This window comes from Mustelus asterias, chromosome 24 (genome assembly GCF_964213995.1).
Source record: "Mustelus asterias chromosome 24, sMusAst1.hap1.1, whole genome shotgun sequence".
NCBI lineage: Eukaryota > Metazoa > Chordata > Chondrichthyes > Carcharhiniformes > Triakidae > Mustelus > Mustelus asterias.
In genome coordinates this window covers 45,575,295-45,594,728 of record NC_135824.1, presented here as the reverse complement: position 1 = coordinate 45,594,728, position 19,434 = coordinate 45,575,295, and the positions used below count along the sequence as shown (strand labels likewise).

The 19,434-nt window shown below is 46.2% G+C and overlaps 1 protein-coding gene across 1 annotated transcript in view; it reads left to right on the top strand.

The window, feature by feature from the left end:
• The window catches only part of LOC144511067 (mitochondrial import inner membrane translocase subunit TIM50-like), a 92,069-nt gene that overhangs the window by 25,505 nt on the left and 47,130 nt on the right, over positions 1 to 19,434 (top strand). The window contains exon 2 of the mRNA XM_078241039.1: positions 15,374 to 15,405. Coding sequence (XP_078097165.1) covers positions 15,374 to 15,405 — 32 coding nt within the window. The remainder of the gene's footprint in view (positions 1 to 15,373; positions 15,406 to 19,434) is intronic.

The window sequence follows — 19,434 nt, the reverse complement described above, 5'->3', positions numbered from 1 at the left end:
AATCTCAGCCAGTCTTGTTTTGAATTTTTGCCTTTTTTTTTCGGTTTTAACTCTTTGTTTTCTCTCTCTCTCCCATCTCTTCAAGATTGAACTTTTTGTCCCCCAATTCCCTCTGTGGTGGTCGTTACCTATTGTCCCTTCCGGACTCAGCGTTGATCAACACTGCCCTTGGATTTTCCCCACACCTGTCACAGCCATCAGTATCAACTTCCTCAAAGATGTCTCCGTGAATTTGTTCCCTCCAACTAAAGCTCATCTTTAGCCTCCCTTTCCTATCAAATATCCTTGAATGCGTCGTGTGTCCTCATCCCCTCAAGCTCCCTTGTGCAGCTTCTGTCCTTGCTACAGCATGGGACAGTCACATCCCGAATCTATGCCATGGTCCTTTAACTTTCCTCCTCTTTCTTCCTTTCTCCACTGTTGAACATATCGCCATCCTCTTCTATCCTTGAATGTGTCGTGTGTCCTCATCCTCTAACGCCTTTTCCTCATCATCCGGTTTAGCTGGACTCCCTGTGTAAGGTTCCATTTCTACAAGCATCTTTAGCAATCGGTTCTTATTCCCGACCTGTAATAATCCCCGAAAGGTGATCCTCTGGCTTCCCCTTCATCATCGAATGCACGTTGGATCATGGCGCTGTCTTCTTGCTGGCATGTAGTAGACTTTGACATGCATAGCGATTGCCATTGAGTTCTACTCTCCCACCACCCCTGTCTTGTTCATCTGGCCATGATGTGGAGTTGCCGACGTTGCACTGGGCTGGGTACAGCAAGAAGTCTCACAACACCAGGTTAAAGTCCAACAGGTTTATTTGGTAGCACCAGCCACCTGATGAAGAGGCAGTGCTCCGAAAGCTTGTGCCTTGTTTGTCTGGCATCAAGCCTTGGATGAGCCACCATTCACTCTCATCCTTGGGATAGTTGAAGCCACTGTGGGTTTCATGCACCTTCCTGACTGTGTTCTCAGAATCGGGCCAGTCACACTTGTGACAGCCAGTTTCACCCCGAGCTCCGTATCCTATGGTTTTTTAAATTCATCTATGGGATACGGGCATCGCTGGTTGGCCAGCATTTATTGCCCATCCCTAGTTGCCTGAGGTCAGTTGAGAGTCAACCACATTGCTGTGGCTCTGGCCAGATTGGGTAAGGATGGCAGATTTCCTTCCCTAAAGGACATTAGTGAACCAGATGGGTTTTTCTGACAATGGTTTCAGGGTCATCGGTAGATTCTTAATTCCAGATTTTTTTTTATTGAATTCAAACTCCACCATCTGCCGGAGGGGGATTTGAACCCAGGTCCCCCAGAGCATTAGCTGAGCTTCTGGATTAATAGTCTGGTGATAATACCATTAGGCCATTGCGTCCTGGTGATGTAATATCATCAGGTTCACATATTTCCCACCTCCTTCAAAACTCTCAACCTCCACCCTTAGCATGCACCCTCCTCTGCTGAAACCTTAGTTATGAACCTTTGTTGCTTTCACAAATATCTTCTAAGTCTCCTTGCCAATCCTCCGTTCTGAACAAGATGCAACTTTTCCCAAGTTGTGCAGCAAGTATCCTGGGTCATATTGTCTTACCTTCGCTGACTCCCAAACTATTGAATTCTTTATTTTTGGAAATCCCTCTATAACGGACTCTTTCTCTGCAATCTCCTCTTGCACATCCTTTCCAGAAAGATTTCTTTGTTTTGTTCCTTGTCTTTTGTGCATTGCAGCCTCAGTTTGCCTCTGTTCTTCTCCGGAACCCACTTGCTAAACTTTTCTATCTCTCTTGCTATGTCTCTTCTTCATTTTGAAAATTTCAGCGCATCTTTTTAAACTTGTTTTCATTCAGCACAGTGCATGTGGTCCTCAACAGTGTGATCAAGCAGCACCTGCTCAGTGAAGCCCAGCTTGGGTGTCGCCAGGGTCACTCAGCTCCTGACCTCATTACAGCCTTGGTTCAAACATGGACAAAAGAGCTGAGTTCCAGAGGTGAGGCGAGAGTGACAGCCCTTGACATCAAGGCCGTATTCGACCGAGTGTGGCATCAAGGGGCCCGAGCGAAACTGGAATCAATGGGTATCGGGGGCAAACACTCCGCTGGTTGGAGACATACCTGGTACATAGAAAGATGGTTGTGGTTGTGGAGGGTCAGTCATCTCAGCTCCAGGACATCTCTGCAGGAATCCCTCAGGGTAGTGTCCTAGGCCCAACCATCTTCAGCTGCTTCATCAATCACCTTCCCTCTTGTCATAGTTTAGAAGTGGGGAAGTTCGTCGATGATTGCACAATGTTCAGCACCATTCGCAACTCCTCAGATACTGAAGCAGTCCATGTCCAAACGCAGCAAGATCTGGACAATATCCAGGCTTAGTCTGACAAGTGGCAAGTAACATTCACGTCACATGAATGCCAGGCAATGACCATCACCAATAAGAGATGCTCTAACCACCGCCCCTTGACATTCAGTGCTGTTACCATCACTGAATCCCCCACTGTCAACATCCTTGGTGTTACCATTGACCAGAAACTCAACTGGACTTGCCACATAAACACAGTGGCTACAAGAGCAGGTCAGAGGCTAGGAATACTGCGGCAAGTAACTCAGCTCCTGACTCCCCAAAGCCTGTCCACCATCTACAAGGCACAAGTCAGGGGTGGGATGCAATACTCCCCACTTGCCTGGATGAGTGCAGCTCCAACAACACTCAAGAAACTCAACACTATCCAGGACAAAGCAGCCCGCTTGATTGGCATCACATCCACAAACATCCATTCCCTCCACCACCAACGCTCAGTAGCAGCAGTGTGTACTATCTACAAGATGCACTGCAGCAATTCACCAAAGATCCTTAGACGGCACCTTCCAAACCCATGACCACTTCCATCTAGAAGGACAAGGGCAGCAGGTACATGGGAACACCACCACCTGCAAGTTTCCCTCCAAACCACTCACCATCCTGACTTGGAAATATATCGCCACTCCTTTGCAGTCGCTGGGTCAAAATCCCAGAATTCCCTACCTGGCTGCATTGTGGGTCAACCCACAGCACGTGGACTGCAGCGATTCAAGAAGGCAGCTCACCACCACCTTCTCAAGGGCAACTAGGGATGGACAATAAATGCTGGCCTAGCCAGTGATGCCCATGTCTAACGAATGAATATAATAAAAGCGCTGCTGCCTCAGTGCCAGGGACCTGGGTTCGAATCCCGGCTTGGGTCCCTGTCCGTGTGGCGTCTGCACGTTCTCCCCGTGTCTGCATGGGTTTCCTCTGGTCGCTCCGGTTTCCTCCCACAGTCCGAAAGACGCGCTGGTTAGGTGCATTGACCATGCTAAATTCTCCCTCAGTGTATCCGAACAGGCGCCGGAGTGTGGCGAGTAGGGGATTTTCACAGTAACTTCATTGCAGTATTAATGTGTAGGGGATTTTCACAGTAACTTCATTGCAGTATTAATGTGAGCCTACTTGTGATACGAATAAATAAACTTTAAAAACTAAATTGCACGCTTCCTGGCTTGACACCACTTCCTTTTTATTTGTGAAGCTTCCTGAGATATTTTCCAGCGTTTAATGTGCAAAGTTGTTGTTTTAAATAAAAATCGCCACTGTAGAAAGGATGCGTGGATAAAAATAGTGAAGGTAATTTGTGTCAGTGAGAAGGTATGGTTTATAGCGATAGCACCGTCTCAGTTGTGATGGCTTGTGTAAATAGATTTATCTCCGAGAGTTGCCAAAGTACCATTGTACCTTGCTGCCGTTGTTAAGTATCCCTAATCCTTGGGCTGTTTCTGCTTTAGCAGCAAGTTGTGAATTTGTGGATTTCTTGACCTTTCCCAATCGAGGAGCAAACAGTTTGTGTTTCATTTAAATGAGTTTGACGACAAATCTGCCAAAGGCTTGCTGCCATGTGTTAGTGTGCGAGTGCCAACAGTTAAAGCTAACACAAGTATTAGCACCCCTGCATGTGGCCCTCAGTCTGCTCCCCTGCTGCTGCCCTGCGGTCCCATCTGCTTCACCAGCTCACTTAATTGGTTCCTTTTGTTTTACATTTTTGTTGAGGAATACAAATCCTTCTCTATCATTAACCCCTTTGAGAACTGCTGTAACATTTCTTTTTTTTTTCCAACGATATAACGCCTGCAATTATTGCCAGGAAGGTAAACACTGAACCGCAGGAGAGTTCCCAATTGTGAAGCCAGTCCTTGCTTCCCCCAAAAGAGAAGAAAGCAAAAATCAATTTGATCTGTTTGAAGAACTTTGTACACTGTGTTATTTTCTTTCCTGTATTATAATTCCTGTCTCCAAAACGTAATAACTTCCATTCAAAAGTTGCACAAAGGCGTGATTTGCAATTCATCTAAAGTTTTTCAGACCAAAGTCTGGCACTGCCTTAACTTCCTGATTTAACTAACCTCGCAATGCGTAACCTCATATAGCATCTTATCGCATTGCGATACTTTGCTGCTTTCGTGCACTTTAGCTACAGTGACGTCTGTGAATAGACCTTTCCTTCGTCTCTCGGATGCCCTCCAACGTGGGTCTTTAAAAAAAGTTTTAAAAGTTTTATTTATTAGTGTCACAAGTAGGCTTACGTTAACACGACAATGAAGTTACTGTGAAAATTCCCGGGTTGCCACACCCCGGCGCCTGTTCAGATACACTGAGGGAGAATTTAGCACGTCTTTTGGACTGTGGGAGGAAACTGGAGCACCGGGAGGAAACCCACGCAGACACGGAGAACGTGCAAACTCCGCACGGACATTGACCCAAGCCAGGAATCGAACCCTGGTCTGGCGCTGTGAGGCAGCAGTGCTAACCACTGTGCCACCGTGCCTCACCTTGGGTCTTGGTCTCTGTATCAAGTCCCCTCATTTTTTTTTTTCTAATTAGTTGGGCTTTCTTCTCTTTTTCACTTGGGTTGCTAAATGTTTGTCAGGAAACCTGAACAAACTCTTGTTTCTTCCAATAAACATATTGCATCAGAACAGTTGTGGGTGCCAGAAGACCCAAGTTAGGGAGAGAGCCATCCCTGAGCCAATTCCAAGGCATGTGTAGTCTTGTTGGTGTAAACTGGTGGGCGAATTCTTCCCAAATGTTTGTTGCTAGTTTGCCAAGTGTCTGTTTATCTTTAATACCTTGATCAGATTGTGCCAAAATTTGATGATTTTTTTTTTAGTTGCAACTGGTGATGTCTGCTATTAGTATTTTTCCCTCTTGCACAACTTCAGCAGACAGAAGCAGAAGTTTGCCGGGAACTTGCTGACCGTCCATTGGGCGGAGATAGGGGAAGCACTTTGAGCTGGTACTAGAGTGTTATTGATCGTGGCCCTTTGCCAAGTGTAAGAATAAGAGTAAATGAGAGGTTAGCCACAAAGCGATCAAACGTTAAGTGAAAATTTCAGCATGATTTTTTCTTCCCCAAGATAGCGGCAAAGCGAGGCGACTTCTTGCAAGCTGCGCCCAGCATACCTTCTAATTCTATCTTTTACTCTCATTCTATGCTTCTAAAACTTTATTCTAACTCTTTTAAACTCTCTAACAATGCTATAATTCAATCTCTCTAGCTGTGACTGTAACACTACGTTCTGCACTTTCATTTCCTTCTCTGAACGGTATGCTTTGTATAGCTGGCAAGAAACAATACTTTTCATTGTATACTAATACATGTGACAATAAATCAAATCAAAAGCACTGCATAAAGGTGGAAGTGAAGCCAAAGCAATTCAAGTTTTAGTAATTAGACCATGCAGAATGTGGGTAATGAAACAATGCAGAATAGAAACTAGAAGCAGGAGTAGGCCATTCGACCCTTCAAATCTGCTCCGTCATTCATTTTAATCATGGCTGATCATATTCAATACCCTGATTTTCCCCCTTCCCCCATATCCCTTGATCCCTTTAGCCCCAAGAGCTATATCTAATTTCTTCTTGAAATCAGACAACGTTTTGGCCACAACTACTTTTTGTGATTGTGAATTCCACACATTCACCACCCTCTGGGTGAAGAAATTTCTCCTCACCTCAGTCCTAAAAGGTTTACCCCTTACCCTCAAACTATGAATTTGGGTAATGGTCAACAAAGTGACAACTAGAGAGAGACCTAGAGGATTAGATGAGGGGGAAAAAGAGGGGAGTGAAAAACCATATGATTACCAATTTATGATAGTGGCGCATCATTGTAGCACTGGAATTTAAGTCTGGCGCTTCAGGGTATTTATCTATTGGTACTTTCCACTTGCTTTCATAGAAACATAGGAGCATGAGGAGGCCATTTGCTTCTTCGAGCCTGCTCCGCCATTCATTATGAGATCGTCGACCTCAATAGTCTAATACTGCTTTCTCCCATTCACCCCAAGTGCTATACCTCGCCGCCTCTTGAATACATTCAATGTTTAGGCATCAACTGCTTCATGTGTTAATGAATTCCTAAGAATGCTCTAACCCTGAATATTGAACTGGAAAGCAATCATAAAGAAAGCAAAACATCATGTCTTCAACTAGTACCTTGACTTTAGATGGCTGATAGATTCCATTTTCAAGTTCAACCTCCCAAGTTCAAATAGACTGGTGACACACTGACAAAGAACTTTTTAAAAAATTCATTTGTGGGACTTGGGCTTCGCTGGCCGGCCAGCATTTATTGCCCACCCCTAGTTGCCCTTCTTCAGAGGGTAGTTGAGAGTCAGCCACATTGGTGTGACTCTGGAATCTGCCAGACCAGGTAAGGACGGCAGATTTCCATCCCTAAAGGACATCAGTGAACCAGATGGGTTTTTCCGACAATCGACAATGGTTTCATGGTCATCAATAGATTCTTAATTCCAGATATTTTTTTAATTGAATTCAAACTCCACCATCTGCCGCGGCGGGATTCGAACCCGGGTCCCCAAAACATTAGCTGAGTTTCTGGATTAATAGTCCAGTGATAATGCCACTAGGCCATCGCCACCTCCCTGAACGTGCATGTCTGGTTCAGGAAGGGGTTGGGGGTAGGGGAGGGGTTATTGCTGGGGGTCACTGGTGGGGAAAAATGGCTGGAAAAAAGAAACCTTTGGGGTTCTTACTGGACTTCACTGATGGGAAGAAGCAATGTAAAGGGCCAATGTGAGGTCTCCGGTAACCCAGGAAATTGTACCGTGTGTACCATCATTGAGTGCAGAAGCATTGTTTTTGGTTTGTGGCGTTAACTTTGTGTTACCTTTGGACCTGTGCTGGCACAGTGAGTAGCACTGTTGCCTCACGGTGCTAAGGACCCAGGTTTGATTCCCAGCTTGGATCACTGTCTGTGCGGAATCTGTACGTTCTCCCCGTGTCTGCATGAGTTTTGCTTTAACCTCATTAAAAAAAATATATGGTGGTATGTGTGGGTTTATTCTATATATTGGGTGAGGGGGAGGGTTATTTGTGAGGGTAATCACACTGTTCCAGTGCTGGTATTCGCCTCACAGACACCGAACCTTTTTTCAATGTTAATATTGCCACACTATAATATCCTATGAACTGTACAAGCATTCTTTGCCCTGACTGATTTGGTCTTTATACCAGGAAGGAAGGAAAGACTTTGTATGTCTAGAGCACTTTTCACAATGTCTGGATGTCCCATAGCAGTTGACTGCTAATGGCATATTCTTAAAGTGTAGCCACTACAGTATATAACAGCACTATGGCAATGACCAGATAGTCTGTTTTGTTTTGTGTTGTTTGTCATATAAATATTGGCCAGAACACTATGTAAAATTCCCTCACTCTTCCTTGAAATAGTGCCATGGAATCTTTTGTGTCCACCTGAGAGGGCGCCTTGGTTTAACATCTCTTGATTTTTTGATTTGATTTGATTTATTATTGTCACATGTATTTGTATACAGTGAAAAGTATTGTTTCTTGCGCGCTATACAGACAAAGCATACCATTCATAGAGAAAGAAACGAGAGAGTGCAGAATGTAGTGTTACAGTCATAGCTAGGGGAGAGAAATATCAACTTAATGCAATGTAGGTCCATTCAAAAGTCTGATGGCAGCAGGGAAGAAGCTGTTCTTGAGTCGGTTGGTACGTGATCTCAGACTTTTGTATCTTTTTCCCGGCGGAAGAAGCTGGAAGAGAGAATGTCCGGGGTGTGTGAGGTCCTTGATCATGCTGGCTGCTTTTCCGAGGCAGCGGGAAGTGTTGATGGAATCAGTGGATGGGAGGCTGATCTGCACGATGGACTGGGTTTCATTCACGACCCTTTATAGTTTCTTGTGGTCTTGGGCAGAGCAGGAGCCATACCAAGCTGTGATACAACCAGAAAGAATGCTTTCTATCGTGCATTTGCAGAGGTTGGTGAGAGTCGTAGCTGACATGCCAAATTTCAATTAGTCTTCTGAGAAAGTAGAGACATTGGTGGGCTTTCTTAACTATACTGTCAATGAGGAGGGACCCAGTACAGGTTGTTGGTGATCTGGACACCTAAAAACTTGAATGAAGCTCTCAACTATTTCTGCTTTGTCCCCATTGATGTAGACAGGGGCATGTCCTCCACTCGTCCGAAGGTCAGAATCTCTGACAGTACAGCATTCCCTCAGCACTCCACTGCACCTTGATTTTTTTTTGTGCTCCAATTCTGGAGCAGGATTTGAACCCACAGTCTCCTGACTTTTGAGTCGGGAGTGCTATTAACTGAAGCACTGCTGACGCAGTGCGCGAGCTGCCCATTATACCTGCTCTTGCTGTCTCCATGGTTTGTTTTGATCTGTGCTACCTCCAGGAAACGTTGCAGTCTTTATTTTGACTGCCACGCACACAATCACTTGGCCAGGGTACAAATGGGGGCAGCTGCTACTCCTGAGACAGCAGCCTACTGTGAATTGATGCCTTTGGGAATGGAGGGAGAGCAGATTATAGATTGAATCGTAGAATGATTACAGCACAGGAGGAGGCCATTTGGCCTGTTGTGTCCACGCTGGCTCTCTGCAAGATTATCTAGTGTCGCCTTTTCCCTGCAGCCCTGTAAACATTTCCTTTTAGGTAACAAGCTACTGAAAGGCATGATCGAGTCTGCCTTCAGCAGAAACTAGACATAGCTTGAAAAGTTGAGGGAAAGTGGTTGTTACAATTTTTTTGAGGTGAAAATCAGGAGAGGCAAATTCACAGCCACTAATACACGTTTTTTATAATTCAAATTCACTCCCCAGTTTTGTTAGGATAAGATATATATTTTTTTGTGGTGTCTTTGGGGAAACTGCTCCAGTTCACTCTTGAATCAAACCAGAAACTGTTGGAAAAATTCCCTCTGGATACAGCTTTCACCTGCAACTGAAAGATGTACGGTTTACGTGGGCTATGTGGATTGGCCGTGCTAAATTGCCCCTTAGTGTCAGGGGGATTAGCAGGATTAATGCTTGGGGTTACGGGGCTAGGGCCTGGGTGGGATTGTTGTCGGTACACGGTCGATGAGCCGAATGGCCTCCTTCTCTGCACTGTAGGGATTCTATGAATCAAGCCTCTCAAAGCGTGCACAGTTTGTGATTTGGTGTGTTTTAAGGGATTCTTTTTGGTGATATCTCCCAATTCTATCCCCGTGCAGCAATTCTATCAGCACAGCAAAGCTGCCTCTATTGAAATGTTGCCCACCTTCCCCACAGTTGGAGTGCTGCGTATTCCCAAAATTATTATCGGTACATGTTGACTTTATTCTTGGAAGACAGCTTAACCAAGATCTGCTGAGATCATTTATTTTAAATAGACCTGTTGGGAATCATCATAAAAGCATGTTTTTAATGAGATATGTTCTCATTTCCTTTATCAGAGAGCAAAGTATAGAATACACGCAACTAATATGAGATTCTGACCACTGTTCAGCTTACCCCAACACTAGTTTTGTGCTGATCAAAGGGAAGATCATTTTTTATAAACAGACCTAGTGCACTATGATCTCAACCTTGTTCCGAGAATTTATATTTATCTTCTGCCGTTTTCCCCCCCACCCAATCCAACCCATAATTCCACGGCTGATTAGCCCTATAAGGGTAATTGAACTTCAGACGTTCTGCTCTCTGGCTCAGTAACCCAATCAGCTGAGTCAGGAGAGGAAGCTGTTTAGGGCCATAGAATCCTTACAGTACAGAAAAGGCTATTGGGCCCATTGAGTCTGTACCGACTCTCTGAAAGAGCATCCCACCTAGGCCCTACCCTCTGCCCTATCCACGTAACACTGCGCATTTAGCTTGGCTAATCCACCTAACCCGCGCATCTTTGGACACTAAGGGATAATTTACCATGGCTAATCCACCTAACCTGAGCATCTTTGGACACGAAGGGGCAATTTAGCATGGCCAATCCACCTAACCTGCGCATCTTTGGACTGTAGGAAGAAACCCACGCAGGCACAGGGAGAATGTGCAAACTCCACACAGGCAGTCACCCCAAGTCGGAATTGAACCCTGGTCCCTGGCACTGTTTAATCGTTCATATTCTGTTCTAGGAAGATGTGATGTGGAGATGCCGGCGTTGGACTGGGCCATAGTATGATAGGGACCACATTTCTCTGCATTGGATCGATTGAGAAATGTAATAAAATCAAGCTCATCAGATGATTAATTTATCAGAGAGTGAAGCATAGAATCTGCTCCAGATTTGCTACCTTTTAATATTCTGTAAATCTCATGTTTCATCATTCAGGGTTTATACTCAAGAGCTCTACATTTGAATATGTATATGTCATAAGGGAACTGCTGTGGATCGGTGCTACAACGGGCACAGGTTTAACGTGCGAGGGGCAAGGTTTAAAGGAGATGTACAAGGCAGATTTTTTACACAGAGAGTAGTGGGTGCCTGGAACTTGCTGCCGGGGGAGGTAGTGGAAGCGGATACGGTAGTGACCTTTAAGGGGCGTCTTGACAAATACATGAATAGGATGGGAATGGAGGGATATGGTCCCCGGAAGGGTAGGGGGTTTTAGTTCAGTCGGGCAGCATGGTCGGTGCAAGCTTGGAGGGCCAAAGGGCCTGTTCCTGTGCTGTAATGTTCTTTGTTCTTTATTAGAGATATTGCGATGATGTGTCATAAAGTGCTGCACAGAGCCTCTCTCTGTATTTCTGCACAGGGACTCCTTTATCTTAGCCAGTTGATAAGAGACGGTGAGGCGCCTCTATATAAAGCGGAATGGGAAAAGATCAGAGGTTGTCCATGCACTGTCCAGGGACCAGTCAGAAACGGTACTGAGTTTTGAGCCCAGCTTCCCTGTGTTTCAGCGAATCTTGTGTGGTGCGAGGGGGGGCCTCGTTTTGAAGGTAAAATCCCCTCTTATAAATTGGTGGGTGCTGGGTGTGTTGACATTGAAGTGGATTTCCCTGTTTGCATCCAAAAGATTATGAGGGGCATGGGCCGAGTGGATAAGGAGCAGCTGTTCCCCTTAGTTGAAGGGTCAGTCATGAGGGGACATAGGTTCAAGGTGAGGGACAGGAGGTTTTAGCGGGGATGTGAGGAAAAGCATTTCTCATCCAGAGGGTGATGACGGTCTGGAATGTGCTGCCTAGGAGGGTGATAGAGGCAAGTTGCCTCACATCCTTTAAAATCCAGGGACTTGGGTTTGATTCCCGGCTTGGGTCACTGTCTGTGTGGAGTTTGCACATTCTCCTCGTGTCTGCGTGGGTTTCCTCCGGGTGCTCCGGTTTCCTCCCACAGTCCAAAGATGTGCGGGTTAGGTTGATTGGCCATGCTAAAATTGCCCTTAGAGTCCTGAGATGCGTAGGTTAGAGGGATTAGTGGGTAAATATGTAGGGATATGGGGGTAGGGCCTGGGTGGGATTGTGGTCGGTGCAGACTCGATGGGCCGAATGGCCTCTTTCTGTGCTGTAGGGTTTCTATGATTCTACGATTCTAAGTACCCGAACGAGCACTTGGCACATCATAACATTCAGGGCTAAGGGCCAAGTGCTGGCAGATGGGATTAGGTGGGAGTTCAGGTGTTTCTAATGTGTCGGTGCGGACTCGGTGGGCCGCTGTGTGATTCTATAATTCTATGAAACCATCATTACAGCAGTGGTGCGTGGCCACTCTCGGCCTTGCTACTTCTAAGCCTTGACCTTTCTGATAATTTCCCACACATGGTATGCACTTGAAGATGTGGGCGCATAATCTGCATTTTGCCGCTCGTTTCTGATATCACCTGGAAAATAGGTGATCTGGAGAATGGCCACAACAATTTCTTGAGGTTCTAGGCAGAAATTTAGTGTCTTCCGAGTAACTTAAAATAACTCTCCTGCCTTTGATCAGTGGCATTTGCCCCTTGTAGGATTTTAAGTTTCATGGGCAATGAGTTTCACTGTATACTAATACATGGGCAATGAGTTTCATGGGCGGCACGGTAGCACAGTGGTTAGCACTGCTGCTTCACAGCTCCAGGGTCCTGGGTTCGATTCCCGGCTCGGGTCACTGTCTGTGTGGAGTTTGCACATTCTCCTCATGTCTGCGTGGGTTTCCTCCGGGTGCTCCGGTTTCCTCCCACAGTCCAAAGATGTGCGGGTTAGGTTGATTGGCCAGGTTAAAAATTGCCCCTTAGAGTCCTGGGATGTGTAGGTTAGAGGGATTAGCGGGTAAATATGTGGGGTGGGATTGTGGTCGGTGCAGACTCGATGGGCCGAATGGCCTCCTTCTGCACTGTAGGGTTTCTATGATTTCTATGATGAGTGACCACCTAAATTGTTGCCAAGTGGCCATTATTCAAGTACAGGCCTTGACAATGAAAGTTAATGGATTATTTGGCTGGCAAGAAAGATATTCTCTCCTTGTGAGCTCCACACAGTTCCTGTAGGAGCCATGAGATAAAGAGAAGGAAAATCTGGCACGTTTTCTTCTTGCTAACCCCCAGTACTATTTAAAAAGAAGACTTGAGTTTAACCAGTTTGGCACTGAACAGGAAATTTAAATGACTTTTTAAAGGATCGGGGTGGTCTATTGTTGGAAAACTCCTGTCACTTGAGTCCCCATTGACTGAGCTGTTTTTGCAGAATTCCCAGTTTGTTTTGCTTAACACTTTTTTTAAATGAAAAAAAGAAACACAAGTCTTTTGGCAGCGTAAGCAGGAAAGCTGTGCGGTAATTATTTTTGTCACTTGAACACGTGTGTTTGTGTTTGCTACTTTGCAGTGAAAGCGTGTCATGTAAATATTGCTTTTCAGTAAAACCGCTGAGCCAATTAATCTGTGCAGTGAAAGGCAGCACTGTTACCTCCAGCACTGACATGAGGGCCATTCTGCTGTGCTCCTTCTCCCCTCCCCTTCTCTCCTGAAGGTGCTGGCGCATGCTGAGGGGCTGCAACGCCAGCAGCCAGGTACCCAGCCTGAGTGGCGGTTGTTCCTGTGTAAGCCTAGACAGCCAAGTGCTGGCAGACCATTCTAATGTTTGCGGACACGGCGGCTGAGCCAGTTCCTGACCAGATGTAGCCACAATTCGGCATGGAGCGGTCCCGACGCTTCTGCAATCTGTCCAACTTGCTGCTGTTGCCCCCTCCCCCCCGTCATGCTGTTTTCTCTTTATCCCCACCCCATCCCACTCTGCAGACCTGTACCAATTATTTGATTTGATTTATTATTGTCACATGTATTAGTATACAGTGAAAAGTATTGTTTCTTGCGCACTGTACAGACAAAGCATACTGTACATAGAGAAGGAAATGAGAGGGTGCAGAATGTAGTGTTACAGTCATTGTTAGGGTGTAGCGAAAGATCAACTTAATATGAGGGAGGTCCATTCAAAAGTCTGATGGCAGCAGGGAAGAAGCTATCCTTGAGTCGGTTGGTACGTGACCTCAGACTTTTATATCTTTTCCCCGATGGAAGAGAGTATGTCCGGGGCACGTGGGGTTCTTGATTACGCCGGCTGCTTTTCCTAGGCAGCGGGAAGTGTAGACGGAGTCAGTGGATGGGAGGCTGGTTTGAGGGCTTCATTCACGACCCTTTGTAGTCCCTTGCGGTCTTGGTCAGAGCAGGAGCCATACCGAGCTGTGACACATCTGAAAAGGACGCTTTCTGTGTTGCGTCTGTGAAGGTTATTATTCAATTATTGTAGCACCTCCACTGCCCTGCCTGATTCCGGCTAACTCGAGCTGGGGAGATCAAGTGACGGGGTCTTCCACATTTGCGTGGCTGCCTGCTACATCGGGTTGGTGAGAGTGTGTGTGGCGCAACTTGAAAATCCTTTACGTGAAAGATTTTAACAATTGAAGTCAGGTTGAGAGGAAGTGGACTTGAACAGCAAATCCAACCAATGGTGGTGATTGTCACAAAAAAACATCCACTTCTTACAATGCCAGTATGTGCAAGGCTCCGAATACGAAAAGCTGTTGTTCCAAATAATGATGTGGAGATGCCGGCGTTGGACTGGGGTAAACACAGTAAGAAGTTTAACAACACCAGGTTAAAGTCCAACAGGTTTATTTGGTAGCAAAAGCCACACAAGCTTTCGAGGCTCTGAGCCCCTTCTTCAGGTGAGTGGGAATTCTGTTCACAAACAGAACTTATAAGACACAGACTCAATTTACATGGTTGGAATGCGAATACTTACAACTAATCCAGTCTTTAAGAAACAAAACAATGGGAGTGGAGAGAGCATCAAGACAGGCTAAAAAGATGTGTATTGTCTCCAGACAAGACAGCCAGTGAAACTCTGCAGGTCCACGCAACTGTGGGAGTTACAAATAGTGTGACATAAATTCTGATTCTAGGATCGCATGATAAAGACTCAGGAGGAAAAAAGCAGAAATATTTATGTGAAATAGTGTGACATAAACCCAATATCCCGGTTGAGGCCGTCCTTGTGTGTGCGGAACCTGGCTATCAGTTTCTGCTCCGCGACTCTGCGCTGTCGTGTGTCGCGAAGGCCGCCTTGGAGAACGCTTACCCGAATATCAGAGGCCGAATGCCCGTGACCGCTGAAGTGCTCCCCAACAGGAAGAGAACAGTCTTGCCTGGTGATTGTCGAGCGGTGTTCATTCATCCGTTGTCGCAGCATTCCAACCATGTAAATTGAGTCTGTGTCTTATAAGTTCTGTTTGTGAACAGAATTCCCACTCACCTGAAGAAGGGGCTCAGAGCCTCGAAAGCTTGTGTGGCTTTTGCTACCAAATAAACCTGTTGGACTTTAACCTGGTGTTGTTAAACTTCTTACTGTGTTCCAAATAAAAGCAATACTCGTGGGATCCTTTTGCATAAAATTCAGCATGATGTTTCACCTTTATTTTTAATAATGCATATTGAGCCAAAACGCACTTAATTATACGTATAAAATATCCTCTCACCCTTTTCACATGTTTTAGAACATTTGATTGTTACTTTCTGTTGTCAATTACTAATGTATTTCCTTTCTTTCTCCATCTCTCCCCTCCTCCCTTTCCCAAATGTTATTTTACAGGTAGTAACTCAATAGATGAAGCTGGAAATAAGGTAAGAAGTCTTTGGTTTTGCTTGCTAGCACAGGGTGTAAGCCCACTGGGCATTCAGTACTTTGGAGCATGGTGACACATCCTTCAGAAATTTAGAAGCCGTTATGTTCTGCCGAAATAGCTGAGAACTGTCTAGCGAGCAAAGAGCCTCTTCCGTTTTTTATGAGGCAGGTTGCAATAACCAGGGCACTGCGAAACATAATTAAAATTATTTTTTGTTATCTTTCCCTTCACTGTTCCCCTCTCCTCCCCTTCAGGCTCTTTCTTTCACGCAGTCTCTCATCTCTCGTGGGTGGTTGAGCACTCTGCACTAACTCCACTTCTTCCCCCCCCCCCCTCGTGTCCCGCTGACAGTAGCTGTAGGCTGGATTTTTTTTTTCCTGCAAAGTTTTTGGTCTCTTTGGCTGGAGATTCCATAGATTTGATCAGTGTGAGGCGCGAGGGCTGTGAGGAAAAACAGAATGGAATGAATCAGTATTCCCCAGAATTTAGAAGCATGCGGAGTGATCTCTTTGATACGAAAAGAATTCTTGGAGGGTTTGACAGAGTACATAGAACATAGAACAGTACAGCACAGAACAGGCCCTTCGGCCCACGATGTTGTGCCGAGCTTTATCTGAAACCAAGATCAAGCTATCCCACTCCCTATCATCCTGGTGTGCTCCATGTGCCTATCCAATAACCGCTTAAATGTTCCTAAAGTGTCTGACTCCACTATCACTGCAGGCAGTCCATTCCACACCCCAACCACTCTCTGCGTAAAGAACCTACCTCTGATATCCTTCCTATATCTCCCACCACGAACCCTATAGTTATGCCCCCTTGTAATAGCTCCATCCACCCGAGGAAATAGTCTGAACGTTCACTCTATCTATCCCCTTCATCATTTTATAAACCTCCTATTAAGTCTCCCCTCAGCCTCCTCCGCTCCAGAGAGAACAGCCCTAGCTCCCTCAACCTTTCCTCATAAGACCTACCCTCCAAACCAGGCAGCATCCTGGTAAATCTCCTCTGCACTCTTTCCAGCGCTTCCACATCCTTCTTATAGTGAGGTGACCAGAACTGCACACAATATTCCAAATGTGGTCCCGCCAAGGTCCTGTACAGTTGCAGCATAACCCCACGGCTCTTAAACTCCAACCCCCTGTTAATAAAAGCTAACACACTATAGGCCTTCTTCACAGCTCTATCCACTTGAGTGGCAACCTTTAGAGATCTGTTGCGCTTAGGTTAGAGGGATTAGTGGGTTAAATATGTAGGGTAGATGCTGAGAAGCTGTTTTCCCTTTGCTGGAGAGTGAAGTAGAGGGCATAGTCCAGGACTGAATCATAGAAACCCTACAGCACAGAAAGAGGCAATTCGGCCCATCGAGCCTGCACTGACCACAATCCCACCCAGGCTCTACCCCCATACCCCTACATATTTAACCCACTAATCCCTCTAACCTACGCATCTCAGGACACTAAGCGCAATTTTAGCATGGCCAATCAACCTCACCCGCACATCTTTGGACTGTGGGAGGAAACCAGAGCACCTGGAGGAAACCCACCCAGACACGAGGAGAATGTGCAAACTCCACACAGACAGTGATCCAAGCCAGGAATCGAACCCAGGTCCCTGGAGCTGTGAAGCAGCAGTGCTAACCACTGTGCTATCGTGCCGCCCTATAACCTCACATATTTACCCTGCTAGTCCCCCTGACATTACGGGCCAATTTAGCATGGCCAATCAACCTAACCTGCACATCTTTGGACTGTGGAAGGAAACCGGAGCACCCATAGACTGAGGGCAGGAGAAATCTTTTCACTCGGTGGCACAGTGGTTAGCACTGCTGCCTCACAGCGCCAGGGAACCGGGTTCAATTCCGGCCTTGGATGGCTGTATGTGTGGAGTCTGCACGTTCTCCCCGTGTCTGCGTGGGTTTCCCCCGGGTGCTCCGGTTTCCTCCCACACTACAAAGATGTGCGAGATAGATTGATTGGCCATGCTAAATTGTTCCTTAGTGTCAGGGGGACTAGCAGGGTGAATACATGGGGTTGCGGGGATGGGGCCTGGGTAGAATTGTTGTCGTGTGCGGGCTTGATGGGCTGAATGATCTCCTGCACTGTAGGAAATCTATGATTATAAATATTTGGAATAATTCACCTTAGAGGGCTGTGTGTGCTTCATGATTGAGCCAGTCAAGGCTGAGATTGACATCCTTTTGGGCTCTTGAGGGATATGAACATAGTGCAGGAAAGTGCTATTCAGCTAGAAGATAAAGCATACGCTTGTTGAATGGTGGAGCAGGCTCAGCGTGCTATTTGACCTACTGTTTCTTCTTATGCTCTCAAGTGATGGACTGCCACCTGCACGGTTTAATTCATTTCCCTTTAAAGGAAAATAATTAGTGAAGTGAGCTGAAGAATATATTCCACAACATCTTTTCTCCCCCTCATTGGGGGATGTGGGAGGGCAAGGGGTGCGATTTGAAAATCAGGCAAATGTTTTGCCATTATAGGTCTTAAACTTTCCACAAGACAGCACAGTGGGTTAGCACTGCTGCCTCACAGCACCAGGGACCTGGGTTCAATTCCGACCTTGGGTGACCCGGGTTCAACTCCGACCTCGTGTCTGCGTGGGTTTTCTCCGTGTGCTCCAGTTTCCTCCCACACTTAGGTTAGGTTGATTGCACGTTCTAAATTGCCCCTTGGTGTCCGAAGATGTGTAGGTTAGGGGGATTATTCCGGGGGTCTGATCGAGAGGTTCACCAAAGACGCACCATCCTTCAAAGATGAACTGGACATTATGATTGGGCCTAGGTAAAGGTACTCTCTCGGAGAGCTGGTGCAGACTCGATGGGCCAAATGGCCTCCTTCCGCGCTGTCGGGATGCTATGAAATTGTCTTCTAAGAGTTGTCATCTGAGGGTGCAGATGTGTTCCCCATTTCCCGGCTTTCCCAGTGATTCTCCTCTTTTTTGGCAGCCCTCCAATGGTTCGGAGTCAAAATCTGACTCCAGAGACTTGGTTGATTGCTGCAGTGCAGTGCTGAAGGAGCACCTGTCTTTTCAGAGACTCGGACTGTTGTTCTAGGATGAACAGAAGAGGTCCCGATGTACAATTTTGACGAAGAATTGAGGGTAGTTCTCCCATTGTTCTGATCAATGTTTATCCCTCAACCACTATCACTAAAAACGATGATGCAAGAACAAATTACTGCGGCTGCCTGAACAAAAACACAAGGCAGCATCTACGGAGAGAGAAACTGTTAACATTTCAGGTCTGTGACCGTTAGTCTGGTGGTTGGTGAACTTGCTCAGTATTTCCTGCATTTTCTGTTTAAATTTCATTAAAATAGACTGATCTGGTTAGAACAACAAAGAACAATACAGCACAGGAACAGGCCCTTCGGCCCTCCAAGCCCGCGCCGCTCCCCGGTCCAGGATTGAATCCTGAATCCAGGATCCCCGCCCAATTTTCCAGCCTATCTACATACTAATATCCTATCCACCGAGCTGTCCCTCACAGCTACGATGCTTTGTTCATTACAACCTATTAACTCACCCCCACCCCCCCATTCCAGACCATGTGATCTCCAGGGAGAGGCGAAAACCCAGAGTGAAAAACCCCAGGGCCAATATGGGGAAAAAGATCTGGGAAATTCCTCTCCGACCCCCTGAGGCGATCGAAACGAGTCCAGGAGATCACAATGGCCCTGATCGGAAAATGCTTCCCAACCCTAGTCATTTCCACTTCCACGAACACCATATGAATTCCCTGCCCCCGAGACAGGTTCCCAACTATCCGCAGTCTCGCTCTGTACTGACACCAGCAAGATGATCATAGAATGAAGCCTTGAAACGAGAAACAAGGAACAATTAGCCCGCGCCGCTCCCTGGTCCAAACTAGACCACTCTTTTGTATCCCTCCATTCCCACTCCGTTCATATAGCTGTCTAGATAAGTCTTAAACGTTCCCAGTGTGTCCGCCTCCACCACCTTGCCCGGCAACACATTCCAGGCCCCCACGACCCTCTGTGTGAAATATGTC